This window comes from Ooceraea biroi, chromosome 5 (assembly GCF_003672135.1).
Source record: "Ooceraea biroi isolate clonal line C1 chromosome 5, Obir_v5.4, whole genome shotgun sequence".
NCBI lineage: Eukaryota > Metazoa > Arthropoda > Insecta > Hymenoptera > Formicidae > Ooceraea > Ooceraea biroi.
The window spans coordinates 3,305,257-3,327,081 of record NC_039510.1 but is presented as its reverse complement, the minus strand read 5'-3'; the positions used below and the strand labels follow the sequence as shown (position 1 = coordinate 3,327,081).

The 21,825-nt window shown below is 39.6% G+C and overlaps 5 protein-coding genes and 1 long non-coding RNA gene across 11 annotated transcripts; 3 read left to right on the top strand and 3 right to left on the bottom strand.

The window, feature by feature from the left end:
- Positions 1-140: 140 nt before the first annotated feature.
- Positions 141-1,076, top strand: LOC113562027. Its single transcript, XR_003406582.1, has 2 exons — positions 141-323; positions 396-1,076. It is a non-coding gene; the product is annotated as an uncharacterized LOC113562027 (long non-coding RNA).
- LOC105287662 (DNA replication complex GINS protein PSF1) lies at positions 1,007-2,710 on the bottom strand. The gene is made up of 4 exons (XM_011353342.3): positions 2,088-2,710; positions 1,847-1,911; positions 1,397-1,703; positions 1,007-1,307 (listed from the first exon to the last, which is right to left on the bottom strand). Exons 1-4 carry the CDS (start codon positions 2,154-2,156, stop codon positions 1,164-1,166), a joined length of 585 nt encoding a protein of 194 aa, XP_011351644.1. The 5' UTR covers positions 2,157-2,710; the 3' UTR covers positions 1,007-1,163.
- Positions 2,711-2,800: 90 nt separating this feature from the next.
- Positions 2,801-6,545, top strand: LOC105287664. The gene is made up of 11 exons (XM_026969970.1): positions 2,801-3,577; positions 3,981-4,095; positions 4,190-4,293; positions 4,384-4,455; positions 4,530-4,630; positions 4,712-4,815; positions 4,907-5,148; positions 5,229-5,404; positions 5,475-5,619; positions 5,780-5,979; positions 6,157-6,545. Exons 2-11 carry the CDS (start codon positions 4,005-4,007, stop codon positions 6,362-6,364), a joined length of 1,443 nt encoding a protein of 480 aa, XP_026825771.1. The 5' UTR covers positions 2,801-3,577; positions 3,981-4,004; the 3' UTR covers positions 6,365-6,545.
- LOC105287663 (60S ribosomal protein L18) lies at positions 4,155-7,727 on the bottom strand. Of its 3 annotated transcripts, none has more exons than XR_895490.2 (5): positions 7,620-7,727; positions 7,412-7,498; positions 7,021-7,227; positions 6,583-6,914; positions 4,155-4,242 (listed from the first exon to the last, which is right to left on the bottom strand). XR_895490.2 is itself a non-coding variant. In XM_011353343.3 (4 exons), exons 1-4 carry the CDS (start codon positions 7,620-7,622, stop codon positions 6,645-6,647), a joined length of 567 nt encoding a protein of 188 aa, XP_011351645.1. In that variant the 5' UTR covers positions 7,623-7,727; the 3' UTR covers positions 6,555-6,644. The 3 variants fall into 3 exon arrangements, 1 of the variants encoding a protein (XP_011351645.1); XR_895491.3 differs by lacking the exon at positions 4,155-4,242 and adding an exon at positions 6,029-6,257; XM_011353343.3 differs by lacking the exon at positions 4,155-4,242 and having other exon boundaries at positions 6,555-6,914.
- A 102-nt stretch (positions 7,728-7,829) lies between these two features.
- On the top strand, positions 7,830-12,405 carry LOC105287666 (GTP-binding protein 2). Its single transcript, XM_011353353.3, has 8 exons — positions 7,830-8,040; positions 8,289-8,466; positions 9,011-9,292; positions 9,356-9,664; positions 9,810-10,070; positions 10,187-10,580; positions 10,664-10,949; positions 11,230-12,405. The coding sequence occupies exons 3-8, from the start codon at positions 9,013-9,015 to the stop codon at positions 11,512-11,514; spliced, it is 1,815 nt and encodes a 604-aa protein (XP_011351655.1). The 5' UTR covers positions 7,830-8,040; positions 8,289-8,466; positions 9,011-9,012; the 3' UTR covers positions 11,515-12,405.
- Positions 12,095-21,678, bottom strand: LOC105287665 (leukocyte elastase inhibitor B). 4 transcript variants are annotated; one of them, XM_026969969.1, is made up of 11 exons: positions 20,617-21,678; positions 20,377-20,547; positions 19,352-19,569; positions 18,715-18,867; positions 16,135-16,225; positions 15,498-15,863; positions 14,974-15,300; positions 14,529-14,785; positions 14,322-14,445; positions 13,748-14,199; positions 12,095-13,675 (listed from the first exon to the last, which is right to left on the bottom strand). In XM_026969969.1, exons 5-11 carry the CDS (start codon positions 16,174-16,176, stop codon positions 13,159-13,161), a joined length of 2,085 nt encoding a protein of 694 aa, XP_026825770.1. In that variant the 5' UTR covers positions 16,177-16,225; positions 18,715-18,867; positions 19,352-19,569; positions 20,377-20,547; positions 20,617-21,678; the 3' UTR covers positions 12,095-13,158. The 4 variants fall into 4 exon arrangements, with proteins under 4 accessions (XP_026825770.1, XP_019889935.1, XP_019889934.1 ...); XM_020034376.2 differs by having other exon boundaries at positions 12,095-14,199; XM_020034375.2 differs by having other exon boundaries at positions 12,095-14,199; positions 20,456-20,547.
- Between the last annotated feature and the right edge of the window lie 147 nt (positions 21,679-21,825).

The window sequence follows — 21,825 nt, the reverse complement described above, 5'->3', positions numbered from 1 at the left end:
TATAAGGATACACAGTAGGGACAAGCACCCGTTTTCGAGTCAGCCGCGCAGATTTGCTTGCGCATCCCAGCGGCCATGTTCTTGGGCGGCTTCCAATCCCGTTCAAAGTAAAGAACGCGCATTATCTCCGTAACTGTGATCACATAGATAGAGAAACATAACCAAACATAAAAATTCGTATATTGTATTGTATTGTTTGTTTTGTGCTTTTGTTAAAAACAATGTCTAAGAGAATACATCGAGTGTGTGCGGTGCAAAATTGTTTTCACAATGATTAATGATGATAATATATCATTTTTTCGCTTTTCAAAAGAGAAAGAAAGGTATGCATTACTTATGTATTTATAAAATATGTAATTTTTTTAAGAAAACACATTAAAAATATTTGCTGATAGCGGTGGTTTCTAATATTATTGATACGCTACTTGCCGCCCGAAGACATGGCGGATCGGCTGAAAAAGATCAAAGGTGCCGACGCTCTTTGTCCCTATTGTATATCATTATGTGGCGGCATCTAAGGAGTACAAGGCAGAACTAGCCCGACCAATGAGAGGGCAGCACGAATACCGAGATGGAGAGCCTTGGAAGGAATCAGAGAACAAGGAGAAGCTAATTGCTCGCGCTATAAGTCACACGTGCATTAAGTAATCAGTTCTAGTCTGTGTTAAATAAAGTCAGCATCTTTATATATTTTCACCTAAACCGAAATGTTGTAATAGTTCCTCGTGCGTTAAAACTGCCTTAAATGTAGTATAACAATCAAATAAATAATACGCTCGCTACAATTATACTGTGGTGGAGGCTCGTAGCGGAATTTTTTAGAACTTTCTCCAGGAAAAAAAACAGGCGCCTATGGGATGATAACCCGTCGTACGGGGAAACACGGCGAGTTGCTGTTTCGTAGGCGTCGGTATTTTGCCGAAGATTCGTTGCCAAAATTCCGCCCACTGTTTTCGATAGAAAAATAGGTAATAGCAAGTAGTAGTGCAATTCAACGATTAAATAAAAGCAATTTCAATTTCCGTTTATTGTCGAAACGCATAAGGCACTCAGCGATGTACAATGTTGGCACAAAACGTACACAATAGATATAAATGTGATGTAAAAATACAAAGAAGAATAACGTGGATGATGAGACCGTTTCTGGTCCCATAACGAAACACTCATACATTATGATGCTCAAGAATGCCTTGCCTAATGAGCGGCTCGCACGTGGCTCTTGGTAGGAGATGATACGTATTCTTTTTCAACGTGATAATTTCGCCATCGTCCAGCTCCAGCTTACCAAAATCTGTCAGACACTTTACCTGAAATAGAATCGATCATTGATCATGCGAAGCGGATCGTAAATGGCTTCAAGTGATCAGGATTCTCGAGAATATAAGTGACGCGTTACCTCGACGTAGAGCGTCTTCGGAGGGTTCATGTTTACAGTCAGGTTCAATCCGTAATCATCTCCGATTGATCTCATGTACGTGGCCAGAGACTTGTTGTAGTTCTGAAACCATTGTACCTCTGCGTTCAGCAGATTGGCGGTGATCTCGGTTGGCAGGATGCTGCCCAACTCCCAGCGCATCTGTCGTAACCGCTTCATCCGATGATACAAATACGCCAAGACGCACCTTTTGTTCCTGAGTAGAGCCGTGTGTCGAAAATGCACCGACGGTAACAACTCGTTGTTACTGTCGTTCTGTATTGCATTACTGTAACATTTTTTACATTTCAGTCAAATTATATAAAAACGAATAAAATCATCAAAGAGATTGGATTCTATCATTGCTTAGTCGGTCTCTTGCTCCAAATGTTTAGGTGATAAAGTCATTCTGTTTAACATTAAGCGATATACCTGTCCACCGAATTGGCTTCGTAAAGCGCGTGCATCTCTTCGAAAACATGCCGCATTACTTGTTCCTGTAGAAAAAAAGAGTTAAAGAGACAGTTTGCACATACCCGCCCAGTAAACACAGTTTGTAGCAGTTACATAAAATAGATGTAAATGTTACATGTAACGTAATATTCATCTATGTTATGTAATTGTTACATTTGTGTTTACTAGACACGAGGTAATTTTGTTCTGCGATTCTTACGTTAAACGGCCGGATATCTTCGTGCACGTCGAGCTCAGTTATGAGCTTAATAGCTTCTTTCCCGAACATGTTTGCGATAGTTCGATCTGATTAACGTTATTTACACTATTTCTATTCTGCGATATTCATATTCCGCAATATTTTATAAGTAACGAAAAATGATTTATAAATAAATTACAATTTGAATTCGATCATGCCATCACACGCGTGCGCGCGCATTCGGTACAGAACGATCCCGTGACAATCCTAACCTTCAAGATTGGCGTTGATTTATATTTATAATAGCAATTATTGTTTATATTTATAATAGCAGGTTATTTTTACATGCAAATAATTCTTGATTAATTCACATCGCAAAACTTAATAAATTCGATTATTCTCGCCGTTCTCATAAATTTAATTAACAAATTATCACGAAACGGATCGTATCCCCAAAGTGACGATTTAAAGATATTTGGGGGCTGCTGTTAAAGAATCTTTTCACTCGATTTTATTATAAAACACAAATCATGTCACCAAATCGTATCCACTCAAAAATAATAATTATTATTATAAATAAAATTCTGAAATGTTCTCGATTGTATACATAGGCACTTTAAACGCATGCGTATGCCATCTAACATCAAAACACATAAGCATCACGTCAGAATGCTCATTTAAATTTTGCGAGGGATAATGGCTGCAGCATAAAAAATGATGAAATGTTACAACGAACTCCTTCATGAAATCTTTAAGAAAATATTTGAAGACTTTCGCAAAATTATGATTTATCGTTGACATGATTAGTCTGTGTTTTCTTAAAAGAATTCGCTGTGTAGCATTTAAAGAAAAGTATTGATACTTATTTAAAAAAACAGAATTATTTTAATATATTCCTTTTATTGATTATTTCGAATGCTTACGCATTGCAAAGGAACCTGAAGCCGACGTCAACGAACCCTAATATCGTCACGTAGCAACCTAGCAGGTGCGAGTCAACAAGAATCGTGACTATAATCAATGTGTAAGTCGCGTTGTATAATTGTCAAACCAGCATCTAATTGCCAAGGAAAGATCGTTCGTGACACGCAATCAGTGTCCCCTGCGAAAGTTTTCAAACTCGATAAGACGAGTTCGAGCGAACTCCTCGGTAAACTCAATATTGATAAACATAACGTAAACTAGACAGAAAAATAAAGTCTTTTTCCACAAACTACAATTTTATAAATGTAATTGAGCTTTTCAATAATCCATCGATTAAACGCAAAGCGTAAATAATCTATCGCATGCAAATATCATGAAATCAATGATATTGCATTAACGAGAAATAAAATTAGCATTTTTTTAAAAGATAATATAATGATACGTCGACCCAAACGGCCCACGATATCAGTCGTTGCGCCTTCAAGGAAGCAGTTTCTCGAGGAATGCCTGGTTTAATGTCTCATGCCAGGCCATAATGTAAACTTTTTACCTGGCGGAACTCTGGATTTCCTGCACTGTAATTACCTGTGAGTGTATTTGTATCACGAGCTCATTAATCATCATATTATATCGCGTGTCTGCCATGCCGCCGATGTCCCCGATGTGCAGCAGAAAGCCGAGCCGACGGCCGAATAAAATACCGGCAGAAAATACACGATTAACGCAGTACTCCTTTTCACTTCGCCAAAGATAGATCAATCGATTTGAAACCCAACTCCTCGTTTTCGACGAGAAAAACCGGCGTCTTAGAATCACGATAAACGAGATTGGCACTTAAGCTTCGAAGATGTTGCGCCAGAGAAGGGTAGAACGCGTTAAAGAAACAATTACAATAATGTTGAAACTTTACAAAGAAATGTTCTTAAAGACGGACTCTCGCACTTAAGAAATTGTGATCAATATTAATTGTCTTTCCCTTTTTTATTTCAGGGAGGTGCAAAAACGTCGAGAAGAATGGCGAAGAAAACGGCGCCCGCAGCATTGCAGACGGAAGTTGTAAACGATGAAGAATGGGCAAAGATATTAACACGGAAAGGTTTAGTGGGTAAGGAAGTTTTAGAGAGTTGTGACAAAATGAAGAGTTTTGCATAAATTATAAAATTCTTAAAGCTGCATGATATTGTATTTTTAATTATTAGTGGTAGACGTGTACTCGGATTGGAGTGGTCCTTGCACAGGTATGGTCAGTATCCTGAAAAAGATAAAGATGGAGATTGGCGGTGATGCGCTGAGTTATGCCACGGTAACATCGCCAGAAGATGTATTAAATCTCATTATAAAAGAATAAAATAAAATGTAATTTCTCTTTTCACCTTGTTTCGATGAGTTTTAGGCGAGTTGCGATCGCGTAAACGACTTGAAGAGGTTTCAAGGAAAAAGCGAACCCATTTGGATGTTTATTCACGCAAGTATCGTGCAAGTAATTTACGCTACGAAATATATTGTTATAGTACAATTTTATTGTTTTCCCCGTTGCAGGAAGGGCGAATGATAAATTTAATGTTTGGAGCGAATTGTCCGCAGTTCCTGAAAATGCTGACGACCGAGCTGGAAAGGATTCAAACTGGTGACGAGCACGAGTACGTCGAAACGATTAACGACATCGATTAACCAATTAAAATATATAAAATATATTGAATTTCACTTTGTTGAAATTACAGATTCTCAATAGACGTTTCCGAGCAGAGTCCAGAAGAGATAAGGTTACAGAATATCCAGGAAGAGACGACAATAGCCAAAGAGATAGAGAGGAAATCTCGAAAACGTAGAAACTATATAAGAATTGAATACTGGAATTCTTTCTGTTGTAATTCTTGGAACGGAATGAGCGCTGAACTAAATTAAATGTATCACAGAAGCTGAAACTAAAGCGAGGTACGAGGCGGAGATGCTGCATCTGACGACGTCGTTGCGCAACGAGACGTGCCTGCTGTTGTTTCCTTGGGTATTCAAAGATGAGGAAGGACACAAACGAGACAAGAAGATGAGTCCGCCGTACGTGGAACTAATCGAAGAACTGCTACCAGAGCACTACACAGTGGAGCAAGAAATGCGTAAACGATTGAACGAAGATTTGCTCAAGCAGATACTCGTCGAGGTCTCATTGTCTTTTTGTACGTCGCAAATTTCTTCTTAGCGATATAAATATATGTATCATTTTCCGCTTTCAACACGCAGTCGACGTACAGCTTTCCGGCAGCTGCCAAACAGTTGCTTTTCGATGGCAAGTGCATGTTTATGCGATTGAAGTTTGTCGAGGGAGAACGGGATCTTGACGTTGAAAATCATCTGTGCACTATCCTGTTTAATCAACCGGCGTTACCGGAATCGGAAGATGACTGGAACGAAGAGTGGTACACGATCTCCCTTTTAACGTAGTTCAACAAATGTAAAAAATTATCAAAATTTATTTTTATTTTGTAGTTACGCTGGAAAACACTGTCCAGCTTTTGAAGTATACGATAGAGAAAGCGGAAAGTTTCCCTTCGTTTGGACACCACCAACTCCTAGGAATAAAGCAGTCGTTTTCCGCACAATATTCACTGTGTATACCAACACAACGTATCCGGTAAGTACGTGCAAATATTCTGCTTTCGTAAAAATCCTTAAACTTCTTTCAAGTTTCAATTGATAAATTGATAAAAGTATGAATTGCATATGATATAATAAGTTAAATCACAATTTTATTGTGTAATTCAGTAATATTATTTCTTTAACTTATTTCATAGTACGAAGATAAGATGACAAAAGTCCCAATAATCGTTTTTAAATACGATTATACGCGTAAAAATGACTTGAGAATCGTGCTAGAAATGTTCGAGGATGATGTCATCGATTTCGGAGTCTTTGAATACGATAAACCAACTGAAGCTAAGATGATCGCTAAAAGTATAGAGGAATTCGAGACGAGCACCGAAGAAAAAACAGGGTATTGTTTTCTATGTTATAGTTAAAAAATTTAACAATTTAATTGAATGTTTTCGTTTAAAATATCGATGTTTAAATTGAAACTTAGTTATTCTGTTATGTAGATATTTTACATAGATATAATACAAATCTACTTGACTTATTTTTATTTTCTAATTCTATTCTATATTATTTACAGTTACGAAATATTCGCCTGTACAGTGAAGAAAGTCGGGTGCGAAGCATTTTTGGGTTTCGCTGGAATCGGACCTTTTCATGTGAGTGAAAATCCGGAAAAGGCTATAGAAGAGTCCAAGTTATATTTCCCGGATATAGCTATTGTAGAAGAAACGCAATCGGATGACGAAGAAAAGCCCGAGGAAGAGAATCAAGATAATGTACCATAATTGCTAGATAATTACATACAGAAATAGTAGATTGTAAATAAATTAATATAGCAGTGAATCCTAAATACAACATAAACGAAACTCAATAAATAATAATGTGTGTTATAAAAATGTAAGACAAAGGAACGAAAAAACATTTGTAAACGGGAATAAAAATTCTGGATAAGTAGTACAAAAAAAAGCAGAATTCTTCTTAAATTAATTTATTTTTCACCCACCAAAATTACGTGGAAAGATAATCGCGAGTACGTCGAATGTCCCTCGAAGCATGCGATGGTTCTTATTTCTTATAGCCACAGCTGCGTCTGCGACCTCTTGCTCGTTCAAACTTCCGTCCTTTAGAACGTACGTATGGTTTCGTGTGAGAGTGCGGTACACCTGGTGCCAGGCCAAAGTGTTTGACGCTCTCGCGAGCCTTACGTGGGCCTTGCATCAAGACGGTGCGTTTACCAGTTGGCGCGCGCAATGCCAGCTGATCGAACGTAATGATCTCGCCACCGGCCTTTAAAATCCGTCCCCGAGCTTTCTCGGTCACGCGCAACGCGCATATCTACAAGTTTCAGTACCAAGATTAATTTAGCAAATGAGAAGTTTGTGATTTTAGTGTGTAACATGATGTTTACATGGTACAAACATTGCACCCGTATGTGACTTACCGTCAATTTTGGGATCTCAAAAATCCTAGAGTCATCAGTAACAGTGCCAACGATCACAGCGATGCAATTTTCCCGTCCAGGTTTCTTCATGAATCGCACAATGCGAGCTAGTGAAATTGGTGGCAGATGAATTTTGCTCATGAACAGCCGTTTCAGAATAATACGGTTAAACTTTGAGTTCGTCCTTCTCGCTAAGAACCGATATAACTGAAATAAGATGCGAAATTTTTATGTCTCGTGTGAGCGAACGCAAAACCTAACCTCGACAGGATACGCTACAAACATGTACAATTTTTAATAAAGTTCGATCAGGTGTTGTGAGATTTAAGTAGTATGTTCAGTAGCTTCATTAATTATTTATTATTAAATATATTTATTGAAAGCAACTCACTTTAACAAGAAGACGTAAGTAAACATCTTGAGACTTGGGTTCCGTTCGCCGCACCTTCCTGTCATGCTTATGATTAATGTCGATACCCTGCAAAAGAGATATCTGTTAATAGCTTGAATTGGACCAATTTAATACTTATTAATAGGCGCATAGTTATCAAATAATATAATATTTAATGTTTCAATGAAGTAAAATATCATAACATTACCATTTTCACGAACTGGAGAACGTGAAAAAGAGAATGAGGTTATAGCAGTTTTGCCAGATGGCGGATAGGCCGCTTTTTCGCGCATGCGCAATAAATGGCATCTACGGACGTAACCTATTATCAGAGCTATTATTGATTATAGCTTCGCCTGTTCACCGCAAGAGGCCCCGAATATCAATTCGAAAATCGCCATCACTCCTGTCGACCCGTAACGTTCGAGTTTCTGTTCTGCACACCTTTCGTCGTTTGTGTTCGGTGGGAAATGACGGACAGTTCGTGACCCAATTTTGCACGGCGAGAAAGAGGAAAGTTGAGGTACTGGAACCGTCGAACATGTCCTGCAACTTTGACAGAGCAGATGACTCGCACGATCGCGGCCAGGCAATCTAAACATTTGGGAACAAGTGACTCGAATGATGTGGTAAATAAATAAATGCAAATTGTATGCACTGCTCATTAACATTACGAGGCTAAAAATATTCCCGGGAGACGAGTCCTCCCTTCCTTTCGCGCTATCACTTTTACTTTCAAAACAGCTGTTCATTGATATCGTTGATCAGTTCGGATCTTTAAATGAGGTTTCTTTCGCGAGATCAGTAAGCCCGCCGCTCGAAACGTTGCGTCAATCAGCGTCCTTATCAGCATTGGCATTTGCTTTGTTTGTTATAGCGCGGTGTGTCATAACATGACAGGTATCCACAGCTGTCAGTGTTCCCGATGAAACGGCGATATCTACGTGCGCTTATTCGTGAGAATGTACGGTTTGGCAGAGGAGGAAGTGTCTCTGTGTAAACGATAAGTTTTCTTGAACAAAGCGTACACATCTTTACTGATAAAGTTTCGATAGGTATGTAAAATAAAATTTTATCTTTTCCTTGTGAAAAAAATAACTGAAGGACACTTGCTTTTGGAGATTGCATAATTTCTTTAAAAAGAATTGCTTCGTGACAAAGATTGCGAAAGTCTATTCTTTTATTCTTCTGCCGATTCAAGGTGAAGTTTATTTTTGCATAGAAATTATAGACAGAGAATATGGACATTTTTCATAAAAGAAAAATTGACTACAAGTATAAAATAGAAAAGATAGCCATTAAAATTAAGATTGCAACTTGTGAGGCATTCTGTGTATAATACGCAATCTTTTCTTTTGATTTATGATGCAATCTTTGTACAATATGATTACACATACACACATGTAATAATATTTTACATAATGTTATAAGATTCTTTATTAAATATTATTCTCTGTTCTGTTATCACAAGTCTATCCTTTGTTACCATTATTTAATCGAAATTGAATTTTTATGAGTTATACTTTATGGGATATGTAAGAAAAAAAATAAATATGATTTTTGCTAAATAACAGCTAACCTGCATTACATTTTTTTTAGATATGGAATCGTTTTTGCAATTATTTGACCCACAAGACGATAAAAATATAAGGAAGAGGCAGTGGGATGATTCCGAAAATGATGAGGGTAACGGACTGTCTGACTGTGAGACCTCTAGTGGTGATGAAGACCAAGAGGACTGCCTGCCACCAGAGCCTGAACAAGGAAACGTAGAGTACAAATTAAAATTGATAAACCCATCTAGTCAGCGTTTCGAACATCTCGTCACTCAGATGAAATGGAGACTAAGGGAGGGGCAAGGAGAGGCGATTTATCGAATCGGTACGAATTTTACGCGAGTTTTACATTATTTCTCTTTGTACTTATCGTGTCGTGCATGTACAGGAGTGGAGGATAACGGGAGGCTAGCCGGTTTGACAAAAGAGGAAATGAAGGCCTCCTTGAAGACGCTGAAGGATATGGCTTCCAGACTAGGCGCTACCATGAGAGTATTACGCGAGCGAGTAACCACGAGTTCTGCAAGCAAGAACCTGACGTCGCAACGCAATAGTAATAATAACAACGAGGAGAAGAAAGTCGCGGAAGTTTTGGTGAAGAAATTACGAAAGGACGACAGGGAGGACCAGGACAGTATCGTAGATCTGAGACTAGCGGTTACCGGTGCGCAGGACGCCGGGAAATCGACTCTCTTAGGTGAGAGGATTATTGCAAAGAGGATATTTAAGGTAGAGAAAAACGAACGCCGACAGTCGACGCTCTTCTATTGACTGCGCCCGCTTTACTATCTGGAGTAAACTCATCGACGAAGATTTGTAATCGAGACTCAATATGCACGCAGGGGTGCTGACGCAGGGTGAGTTGGACAATGGTAGGGGTAGGGCTAGGCTCAACATGTTGCGTCATCTGCACGAGATAAAGACGGGTCGCACGTCCTCGATATCGCACGAGATCATTGGGTTCGATAGCGCTGGTCACGTCCTGAACTACGCCGAAATGGCCACGGCCGAAGAGATCTGCGAACATGCAGCGAAGGTCGTCACGTTTATCGACTTGGCGGGACACCGAAAGTATCTGAGGACAACGGTGCTCGGGCTCACAGGTATGCGATATGTGCATAACGTAAACAAAAAGCAAACAATCGCGCGATATTCTGTCCATCGTAACGAACGATTTATGCAACGATAATGACGCAACATAATTGTCACTTGTTTTCAGGATATTCGCCACACCACGTCATGCTAGTGGTAGCGCCGCCTCTGAACGACGCGTCGCAGGAACACATGGCTCTCTGTTTAGCGTTAAAACTTCCCGTTTTCATTGTCGTGAATAAAATCGACTTGGGATTCTGCGGCACGTCCGAGACTCTAGTTCAACTCGAGAACGCTATGAGGACGCAGGGCTATTCCAAGAAACTCGTACCGTTTAGCAGTAATGACGTACCGTCATGGGATTACACGTCTGATGTGATACCAGTATTTAGCGTTAGTTGCGTCACCGGGGAGGGTCTCGAGGAACTAACGATGTTCATCAAAAATTTGGCACCTTACGAGACGGATTCGATCGACTCGGATCCGGAATCGTGTCTGTTTCAAATTGACGAGACATTTAGGTACGCGCAATCTGCCTCTATGCAATTCTTGCAACGGCAGTTTTTACACTGACATCTCACAAAAATTTCTTACGCTCTTACAGGGTAGCAGGTCTGACGCAACCTGTTTTAGGAGGATTACTCGTTAAAGGGGCAATCGCACCGGGAACCCGTTTATTGGTGGGACCGTTGCCGGACGGAGAGTTCAGTCCTGTGAAAGTAGTTAGTCTACATCGTAATAAGGCTCCGTGCTGTTTGGTCAGAGCATCGCAGAGTGCCAGTTTGACCTTGGCACCGCCAACGAATCGTAGCCCTCCCCTGCCGCACCTTAGACCAGGGATGGTTCTGGTTTCGCTGCGCGATCGGCCACACGCGACACTTTTCTTTCAGGTGTGTGAAAGAACTTTGACTGGACAAGCCATCATTTTCGTTCTGATTAGCTTGATAATCAATTTTAAATCTCATTTAAACAATAACAGAGAGATAAAACGATTCTTTTCCAACAAATATGTTGTAATCAATCGCGTCAGACAGTCTGCCAGATTATTTCAGGCAAAAACTTGGATCAGTTCATCGTCAACAGAAATACTCGAGTCATGCGCGAGATCACCCTATAGATCGCTACTTGCGAAAGTGCTACTCACAGATACCCGCATACGTTGTGTTTCAGGCAACGGTATTAATAGTGTATCACGCGACCGCGATATTTTCTGGTTTTCAAACGACGGTGCACGTGGGTAACGTGAGGCAGACCTGCGTCATCGAGGGCATAATGCACGCGCAAGAGCGAGGCCTGCAGACGAACGACACCGCTTCCGTGCTGTTCAGATTCGTCAGTCATCCGGAATACCTGCACGTCGGGATGCGACTGTTGCTCAGAGAGGGGCGCACCAAGGGAATCGGTAAAATCACGCAGATTTTCCCGCTGATCGGTTCGCAGAGCTCGATTAAATAAAGAATATTAATATTAATGGTGCAATGTAAGATAACATTCGGATACGTCGTTTTCTAGTATTTATGTAACTTAAAGAGAGAGAGAGAAGAGGAAAAAATGCATAAATGTTTTCTAAAAGTAGTCTCGTGTCGCGCTTGTTGACATTACTGGCATCGATGATGTATAATAGTTGCGTTTGTTCGTCATGCATGCACTTAATGTGCGATCCCGTTTTACAGCAGAGCGTATTGACACTGAAAGATAGAATTTTTAGTTTTGCGTTACTACGAAGTCGAGAATTTTACTAGGAGGTGATTAAACGAGCAACATAAGGAGAGTGCATTCTCCTACAGGGGCGTATAGCTGGGAGCTTTCTGGAGGTGTAAATAGGTTGTAAAGCCCGTATCAGACTACGTATTGGAGATTGGAATTTCACCGATCAGAACAAAGCAATCTTTGTCTGCTTTGTTTTGATTGATCAAATTCCAATCTCCAATACGTAGTCTGATACGGGTTTAATGTACATTCATTTAGAAAAATTATACCTTCACAATCTTTTTGTATATACTTGTGTATGAAAGTGTGTGTAGAAGACAAAAAATTTCATTTGGTTGACTCAAAAGCATCGTTTTTTTACGCTGCATTATCGCTACGCCTTTGATAATACACATCAGAGTGCACGTGACTTGTAGAGCGCACACACAGCTTGGTTTATATTAAATCTTCCGCACAATTTTCTTTATGTACTTCATACAATTCGTTAGATCTGTAATTTTCAAGCTCATTAACGCGCTTATCAAAGTGCATTACACACATGTACTTAGAAGTATAAAGGAAATGTTATAAATACGAACGAGGTTCATTTCTGTTCTGTACTGATTGCAGCTTTAAAATAAAATCTGATAATAAGCTTTTGACATGTGTTTCCTGTGATCACGCATATCCTACACTCGATTAATACGAATCTTATTTAAATTAATGTTATACTTTATCTTGTCCTACGAATGCTATTCACTTTTTTTAGGCACTGAGTGACTCAAGAACACGCAATAGTGTGCTATAACACAGCTTTGACTGTTTGTACGTAATGTGTTTGTCATAAAAGTATCGCTCGTCTTATAAATATTCAATTTTTAAATTAACTTGAGTTTAAGTGTCATGGCGCTAATTATGATAACCGCAGTTCTCAAAGTTGCCGTACAATGAGTACTGCAGCGAGAGCTACAGTGAACGCTTAAACTTATTTGCCCGAGAGAAAAATACTACAACTCCTAACTACCGTTTTTGAACCCCGAATTATGATGACGTGTCATTTTTTTCAATATCACAGGTATCCAAGGTAAATCTATTCTTTTCAGTTGCATACTTGCAATTAAAAATCTCAAATTATAAATGCTTTGATCGTCATTACGTCATCAAGATCCGGGCTCTGCTCGTTTATACTTCAGTCACGTAGGAGATACAGCAAGGCTGTGCGAGAATCGCGTTTAGAGGCGCAAAATGCAAGAAAAACAAGTGATAAGGAATAATCGCATCTTTGTTCTCGGCGCTCGAGAAGAAAATATATAAATATATAGAAAAGTGATAATTATAAGCGTGCAAAAGTTGATCCGAGGAGAAACGAACTCGATGCATCTACGAAGGAACGCTTTCAAGGAGCTCTTCTCATCTGACAACGGCGTAATTCGGGGTCGGCGCGTTCACCGTGCCCCAGAAGAGAACGAGTTTCGTGGGATCGTGCCTGATGAAGAAGAGGAAAGGCCGATCGGCCACCAGTCTCTTTTGATTGCCCGTGCGGTCCAGGATTATGCCGGTCGTTGCCGCAGCTTCCGTTCCTCTTTCCGTCACGTCCATCTCCACCTTGTGCAGCACCTCGTCGGCAAACAAGCCCGGATTCGTGAGACTCGCGCTGTTTCGAAGAGCATCCAGTCCGAAAGACGGGAAATTCTTGCTCTGAATAAATCTCAAGAAACTCTCGTCCATCGGTCGACTCTGCCTTCTCCTTCGGTTTCCCCCGTCTTTCTTGGAAGCGTCTCGGAAGCGATACTTGTTCTCCTCCAAGCTCACGTATCTCGTATTCTCGTCGCCGACCTTCGGCGCGTTAGCGACGTTCTCCGTGGCGTACATCGTGCGCGATGACGCAGCGTCGTTAACATCTCTTCCGGCAATACTGCGACGCGTTCTACGAATTTGGTGAATCTGAAAGCCTGTATCCCACTGCTCTACGCTAACACCGCGTCTCGTATCGTCGTACCTGAAGTAGTTCCTCCGTGTGCCATTGCTCCGACTGCCGTTATTCTCAGAGACTCGTGAGAAGATGAGGTAGTCGTCCGTGGATCTTTGATTCGGCAATTGCTGAGAGACTTGTGGTAACGGTTGCGGTAACCCTTGCGGGATTGGCCACGGCGACGTGGTACGTTGTGTCATGGACGGGATCGCCATGGTCACCGGATCCTGACCGTATCCGTTTGATAAGAGGCTCAAATCCGCGCTTGACGGGTTGAATAACGAGTGCAGGCCAAGACTTTGAAGGGCGTTGTTCAAAGTCAACGTGCTCGACAATTTCATACGGGGCAAGCCAATGATGCAGGTCTGATTTCTCAGGTTGCTTATCAAATTTTCGATAATTTCAGCCGTTAATCCGTCCCGGAAGCTTTTCAAGGCGGTGGCTCCTTCGGCGCTTGGTAAAAGCACGTACATAGACATCTGAAAATGCGAGAAAAATCTCACTATTTAAAGATATCACACTGAACAGAATTAGAGCTTGAATTAAGAATTTTATTGCGGAGCAAGCAATAAAACTTTTCATTTCTCTGTATTCTACCTACCTCTAAACCCTTGTAAGGCAGAGCTACTATCTTCAGCGATTTATCTTCGTAAAAAGGGAAATTACCGCCGTTATACATCATATCTACGTTGATCACATCGTTCGGTTCGATGAAGAATTGTTTCCTGTAACAAAAAGCAATTAAAAACGATAAGTATCGGAAACACTACTACCACAATCGGTTGAAGTAAAGAGAAAAATCACATACTTCCTTGTTTGACTGTTTAGGAAATGCTGATTCCACTCTCCGTTGAAGTAGAGCGCTGATAAAAGGATCACGTTGGTCAATGGATTCGGAACTTCGTTCAATATACTGGTGATTTTTTCCATCGTTCGTTCCTTCACCCAATTATTTATCGTATCTCGCGCTTCTATGCCTCTTCTTTTGAAATCTACGCTCATCACCTCGCTCTTGTACGCATTTTCGCTGATCGCGCGGAATTCGGGACGAATTGGATATCCTTCCTGTAGGAATACAGAAAATGATAAATACATTAAATTTATTAATCTTAAACGAAAAAAGCGTTAACTACATGTCTCAACTTAACTGACAGTGATCTTTTAAATATTTATTTAAGAGGCTTTAAATGACGATTCGAGCCTCGAGACGTTCCGATTGCAAATATATAGAGAAGCACTGAATGTGAACTTACCTGAACAAATATACCACTGGCAGAATTTACACGTGGTCCATTGCTGCCATCAACCCTGTAATTCACGAACGACAGCAGTAGGCCGAACATCTGGTGAACGACTTCCGAGTGTTGGGATATGTCGACGCCGGCTTCCAAACCCAATACACGTGAAACTTCGTCGAAGGTTCTGCCAGCGGAACCCAACAAGACTAATGACAATGCGACGCTTACGCTGAGCGGGGAGAAGACCACGTTATCGCGATTACTTGTCACGCTGGTTTTGTAAATCGCCCTATCCAGGTCCAGAGAGAACTTCAAGATTCCTTTGGCTATGATATTGTTCACCTGAAATAAACGTTCGCGGTAACGACAATGTAATTTTATACGTTTCGAAATTGATGAAAATTTATGATGAACAACGTTTTTATAATCTTCTTGCTATTCCACTTTGAGAATGCTACTATTTGGCGGAATATTGTTTAACATGTTATAATATGTGATAAAGATGTCTTTTATAGGAATTATAACTGACAACAACTTACATGACTACCCCAATCTGGTTCCTGACTGGCTGTTGGTCTCATTGAAGAAAAAAAAGCTGGGGTAGTTGTAGGGTACGACGGACGTACCGGTGCTGCGGCAAGGGAAAACGAAGGGGATTCACGATTAAATTGTTGATCGATCGGAGCGGCCTGATTGATACTTGACACGGGATAAGCAGCAGCAGGCAATGATTCAGCACGTCCACTGTTGCCTATGTAGGCGTAGGTAGAATAAGGTGGGATTGTCGATGTCAACTTCATCATCATTTCATATTGATCTGGGTAAATGATCTGATCGCAAGTGACCTGATCGGCCAAAGCCAGCAGGACAAGTAGTAGCCACATTTGCGTCATATTTTCAAGAATCTGCGAAGAAATAAGAAGATGTTACAAGTTTTAGGAAGAAAACGGTGTATTAAAGGAGATCGAAGTACAATGTTTTCTCAAAGCGTAATGAGAAGTGTGCACAAATAGATTGATTCGCGGATACAAGTTTTGCATTCCTTGCAAACGATTAATGGCGGGATCTCGTAAGCATAATAACGTTTAATGACATGTAGTTCATATAATTACTCGTATAGCTAGGTAATATACTCTACACATATGCAAATGATGAACGTATTTCCAAGAAATATACCATTTTATTTGCGAGTGTGATAAAGCTTTGTATTGTCGCCATCGATACAACGTCTGGAATAACGGTAGATGTATGTGTGTAGACTATATACCTGTGGACATGAATTATAAAAGTAGCTCAACGCACAAATACGAGAAAATTATGGTGGTGCTTTGCATCATTGTATACGAGTGTGCACATCTGCGGATCGTCATTGACCTAGAGCAATCAATTGTGCCAGACACACGTCGTTAATTATAAAGATAAATGGAGCTAATGGCAAACAGTGTGGCAGGAAATATAGTCTGATAGAAATATCTGTAGAAAATGCGCAACAAAACGGAAGGTCATGCTTGATGTGTCGCCGGACTGATAAGTGGATCTCCATCGATTAATTTTCTGCTTGCTTGCAGGAGGAAAATTCGGCGAATCTGAAATATATCCTGCATAATAAATGATCGAGTATCTAAAACATCCTGTATAATCTTGTGCACGTACAGTGCGCGCGTGTAACCACAAAGAAAATTAATATCTAATTTTTTATTCAATATCCATTACGTTAATGATCCTAACGATCATTCATCAGCGTTCGACGTGATGCTATCTGCATCTAGCGCTCACGTTTATTGAGAAATAGTCACGAACATATGGCAAAGTCGGCTGCATCGCGTGCATTCAACTGCCACCGAAGATGCATGATGCGTCTGATAAAGCTCGATAAAATTCGATCGCGAGAAACATTTTACAACTTTGCACAATTCTAAACTTGAAGAAAATAGCAACGAAAGATTTTATCTCTAAATAATCTACGCTGGCAGTAAAATGATAAGAAATTTTAAAAATATTTTTCCAATAATCGTTGCGAGAATGTAACGTTTTATTCAATATTTAGACAAGGTACTTTTGTGCCTTTTGTGTGTACTGGAACCTGTAAAGTGAATCAATTGACACGAATCTACAATACATCCATTGTGCTGGGTTAATTATGATACTTGCAGACGCATGCCAGAAATAAACCAGCGTCAAACGATCTCTGCATAAATCTGAAAGACGCATCTAAAAGACATGGATGTTGAAACGTCACACGTATAACGCTATTGGAAATTCCCAAGGGGAGTGGTGGGCTACAGATTAGGGTTTAACTGCGTATAAACATGCATACCGCAATATCCTTTTAGGCCACTCCTTGAAGCTTTCTGAAGATTCCCCACAGGAAATGGATGATTTAACATTTAACTTACCACATTTTACATTTTGATAAGCTTCTAGATTAGTACACGTGTCTAACATATCTATAACATTAGCTTAACCAGACTCGATTTTATTTTGACGGAAAGATTTTTTAAAACGTCTATTGATTCGTTAAAGATAAATTCGCAAATTAAGCTGAAGTGTAAGCTGTGTACGAAAGAGATAATTACAAATATATTTCATACTGAATACAAGTGAACTTTGACGAAAGATAATCTTCGGCGAGAGTATTTTAAGACAAAGTCGATTTGATTGAGAAATTTGAAATCGTGAAATTCGAGGTCGAGAAATTAACTGAAGAAGATAACTTGGACATGCCCTCCGCGCGCGATAAAATTGAATAATCAATTTTCTCGATATTACGCGATGATGCATTTTATCGAGCACCACGCTGACGCATTATATTTGCATCGAACACTGACGTTTCTGATAGCTGGAATTCCCGCCTCAAAGTTAACCGACGTCGTAAGCTATTTTCACAATTACATTCGATCGATCGAGCCCACTTTTTTCATGCTTATCGGACGATTATGTCAATGTCCACACGAGTTTCCTTTTTGCACGCGAAATGTATTCCATTATATATATATCTGGAACATTTATTTTACAGCTTTCTCTCGTTTTATTTATGATTATCACCTCTATAAAGGCTCACCTACTCAGAATTATCAAAAACGTCGCTTCTGACCGAGATTTGATTTTATTCTGAAGGTCAAATGTGAAAGTAAAGTCGTTTTCAGTAATTTATCGCATATTGCACTTTTCGTATCTTCTCTGATTTATGATTAAAAAATATGCTCAATAAAACTACACTATGTCACCGCTGCCTCTCAAGCAAAAAACTCCTTAATTACGTTGATGTAATTATTGGTATCTATAAAAGCCAGCGGTTACTTCGATAATAATAATGACATCTACGAGAGAGATTTACATAAAAGGATAATGTATTTTTAATTACGGATTATGAAAGATGATTATGGCGATGAATATATGATTGAATTACGTTAAAAAAAATCCCAAAATTATGATCTTTCACAGAAAATGCTTAGTAGTATTTTATTATTTATAAAAACATTCTATTATAATCCTATTTTTTTCGGTGCTTCTGTATGTATACTAACGATATATTACAATAACATAATTTTGTTTAATTCAATTTTTCCATTTTCATTGAAAATCTTTTTATTAAAATTAAAATAAAAAAATTCAAACATCAGTACGTATCAAGTATACATTAAGTACCGTGCGAAGGACATTTTACCGGACTCCTCTCCGTGCAACTAAATCTATATCCGACAAATTTTTTTACGACAGGATCCTTTCTAAGGTAAAGTGACAATTAACACTTACCTGAGAAAGAACAAGACGGGATGATCCTTGTAGAAGCTCCGACGCGAGTTCCTCTCTCTCGATTGATTCGTAGCTGAACGCTTCGGTGTCCGTTGGCTATGGGTCAAGTTTAGCCGACAAGTTTTTCATACGGTCGCACCGACTCCAGAGTCTCTGTAATTTGTGTCTCGTGAGTGCTCAGTGTCACGGTTGGCCGCTTCGTTCAATTATTCAAAGACAAAGCGCCGTGTCTCCGCGTCGCGAGCAGTTGTTGGACGAAACGTGCCACTCGCAGCACGTATCGCGGGTAACGCGCGAATACTAACGGGGTACCGGTCGCCGATCTCTTTTATCGGTATCGTCGGGACGCATGATGATGTGAGAGACACGGAGAGCGACAGAGAAAAAGAGGGAAAGAGATATACAAGCGCGGTTCGAGCGCCACAATGAGACTGAATGCGAGGCTCGACGCTATCGTGACTCATCTCTCATCATTTTTTCCCAGTATTGGCGTGTTTGCTTAAAAGCAAATTAGGGGAGATCACGGATAAAAGATAAGGATTGTCGATAAAAATATTTTGAAAATTATAGTCGATTTTGAAACAGTTGTCAATCATAAAAATAGATGAAATTGTAATAAAAACAATCGAATTGTTACCTCGAAGACGCCGGCTTGTTGGTCAGTCACGTCGCGGCCCAGTAAGCAAAATGCGAGCAGTATGCCGGCAGATTGGCCGTAGATTTCGATAAAACTTGCTGGCAAATCAGCATCCGTTATGTCCGTAATCGGCAAACCTGCTCAGCAGATTCTACCAGCAGATTGGCGGCAAAAAGCGAGCAGGTGCGAGCGCGTGAAATACCCTTTAAAATTTTACCCTGTAAAATTTCCCATTCATGAACTCAGCGTTATATACAGGGTGTTTCCTAAGTAAGTAGACAAACTTAAGGAGGATATTCCTTGGCTTATTTTAAGAAGAAAAGGTCATATAAACATATGTCCTAAACTGCTTTGTTTTCCAAAAATAGTACATCACTGTTTTCGTTCACTTTTCATTTATTATAGAACAGTTTGTGTTATTGCAAATGAAACAAATGAAAAACAATAGTAACCAAAAAGAAAAATTATAACGAAAAAGAAAATAGTAACTAAAAAGAAAAATAATAACATCACAGTAACTGCTGAAAATGTCCACCTGCAGCCATGATACACGCCTCAACTCTCCTTTCCATTGATTGACGTACACGCTCAAAAATACCTGGAGTGTTACGTATTCTTTCACATCCATCTATTATGCGATTTCTGAGATCTTCTTCATTTTGAATAGGTGTAGCGTAAACTAAAGATTTAAGCTGTCCCCATAGAAAAAAATCTACTGGATTTAAGTCTGGGGATCTTGCAGGCCATAAATGGTTTGGTCTTTCAGTACCTCGACCGATCCATCGATTGGCAAACTTCCTGTTCAAAAATTGACGAACTGCTAAGCTAAAGTGGGGTGGAGCACGCTATCCGAAAAGTGAACGAAAACAGTGATGTACTTTTTTTGGAAAACAAAGCAGTTATGACATATGTTTATATGACCTTTTCTTCTTAAAATAAGCCAAGGAATATCCTCCTTAAGTTTGTCTACTTACTTAGGAAACACCCTGTATAGTTTGCGCATAATCTTAAGAGAGATTTCTTACAAGGAAACGTGCGCTATCAAGTACATGGAAATCCTAGAGAAATATAAACCCGCAAGAATACAAGTAGCTCTGAGAATACCTCTTCAGGTTGGAAAATCAACCTGCACGCTCGATAAGTGGATATGTCCTCGAATCCTCCAGTTGAGTACTCGATCGAGCACCATAAAGTCACTGCAATAAATGTGATAATGATTTATTTTCGCTTAAAGGGGGATATTTGAGATTCAAAGTAAAATTTACCTTATGACTCGTTATTCTTGAGACGTCATCGTACGTTTACACGAGGTTTGTACGTGAGTCACACGTGGATTATTTATTTTGCGCTGATTACCCCTGCTTTATTATGTGTATCACGCGGTTTGCGGTGCTTATGCGATGCTCATGAAATTCCCGCGTGATGCCGGAAGCAGGAATTTGAGGTTCTGTACCAGTGCACACTTTTTCATTGTGCTCGCTTCCGCTGATTAATACCATTACGAGAAAGCCCATTATTCGGGCTGGATTTAAGCGTATCGTCCAATATATATATATATATATATATAAACATAATGTAATATATTGACATGTATTATTTACATATGAACATGATGACACAACTAAATTTAACAGACAATAATATAATGGTTTCTTCCCCGGATTTGAAGTTTTTGATACTTCTCGCACTATTTCCGCATTTAATGTTGAATGATATTAAAAGTTTCTTCTCCAATAACCTTAATTCTTGTGTAACACTTAAAATGTTACACGATAGATACGCGCAAAACTAAGATATTGCATTATGGCATCACCGAGTGATTATAGTGTTTACCTCATCGAGGAAATTGAATTTATCATGAAAAAGTTCGCAAACTCCTGTCCAAATAGAACGCACAATAGCGACCAAGCTTCCGCAGTGAAGTTGCGCGAGGCACAATTTCATCGTTTTTGTTTTTGGTTAAGACGGAATGAATTGGTAAATAATATTGTATACTAAGAATAGTGAGTAAAATTTAATATAAAATAAATGTAAACGCATAAAAATAATGCGATAAATAATATTGATAGTATTCTTTAGGTGAAGAAGAGAACGGAAAGAGAACAGGATATCATGCTGCACCTCCTGCACTCTCAATTTCAAATTCGGCCGTAAAGTTGGATTAATAAAATATACTCCTGCTGTACTTTATGACACGCGATTTGCCAATTCTTTTCAATCTTTACGAATATGCGTGGTCATATACAATCAAGTCGCATAATTTGCTACATAACCAAAGAGGTGTTTTTCAAGCAGTGCGAAGCATTTTATTGCCGAACGCAAACTTGCGGGATTTGTTTTTGCACCCGTATGTACGCAGTTGGTATCAGATAAATTACACGCATGCGCACTGTTGCAGGCATTAGCAGACACGTTCAGAGTGTTCAGACCTCAGCCGCGTACGTATCTGGCAGTGAGAGGGTGTCGTTATCGCC

Coding starts and splice junctions, on each gene's coding strand:
- LOC105287665 (XM_020034376.2), bottom strand. CDS start 16,176: ATGGCGACAATACAAAGCTTTATCACACTCGCAAATAAAATG. Junction 15,864..16,134: donor TCACACTCGCAAATAAAATG/GTATATTTCTTG, acceptor ATTTCTTCGCAG/ATTCTTGAAAATATGACGCA. Junction 14,786..14,973: donor CCAGTGGTATATTTGTTCAG/GTAAGTTCACAT, acceptor GTATTCCTACAG/GAAGGATATCCAATTCGTCC.
- LOC105287666 (XM_011353353.3), top strand. CDS start 9,013: ATGGAATCGTTTTTGCAATTATTTGACCCACAAGACGATAAAAATATA. Junction 9,665..9,809: donor CGGGAAATCGACTCTCTTAG/GTGAGAGGATTA, acceptor ATATGCACGCAG/GGGTGCTGACGCAGGGTGAG. Junction 10,581..10,663: donor CAAATTGACGAGACATTTAG/GTACGCGCAATC, acceptor ACGCTCTTACAG/GGTAGCAGGTCTGACGCAAC.
- LOC105287662 (XM_011353342.3), bottom strand. CDS start 2,156: ATGTTCGGGAAAGAAGCTATTAAGCTCATAACTGAGCTCGACGTGCAC. Junction 1,912..2,087: donor AAGATATCCGGCCGTTTAAC/GTAAGAATCGCA, acceptor TTTTTTCTACAG/GAACAAGTAATGCGGCATGT. Junction 1,704..1,846: donor GAAGCCAATTCGGTGGACAG/GTATATCGCTTA, acceptor AAAATGTTACAG/TAATGCAATACAGAACGACA.
- LOC105287664 (XM_026969970.1), top strand. CDS start 4,005: ATGGCGAAGAAAACGGCGCCCGCAGCATTGCAGACGGAAGTTGTAAAC. Junction 4,096..4,189: donor AACACGGAAAGGTTTAGTGG/GTAAGGAAGTTT, acceptor TTTAATTATTAG/TGGTAGACGTGTACTCGGAT. Junction 5,149..5,228: donor TCAAGCAGATACTCGTCGAG/GTCTCATTGTCT, acceptor TTCAACACGCAG/TCGACGTACAGCTTTCCGGC.
- LOC105287663 (XM_011353343.3), bottom strand. Junction 7,228..7,411: donor ACTTACGTCTTCTTGTTAAA/GTGAGTTGCTTT, acceptor ATCTTATTTCAG/TTATATCGGTTCTTAGCGAG. Junction 6,915..7,020: donor TTGAGATCCCAAAATTGACG/GTAAGTCACATA, acceptor TGAAACTTGTAG/ATATGCGCGTTGCGCGTGAC.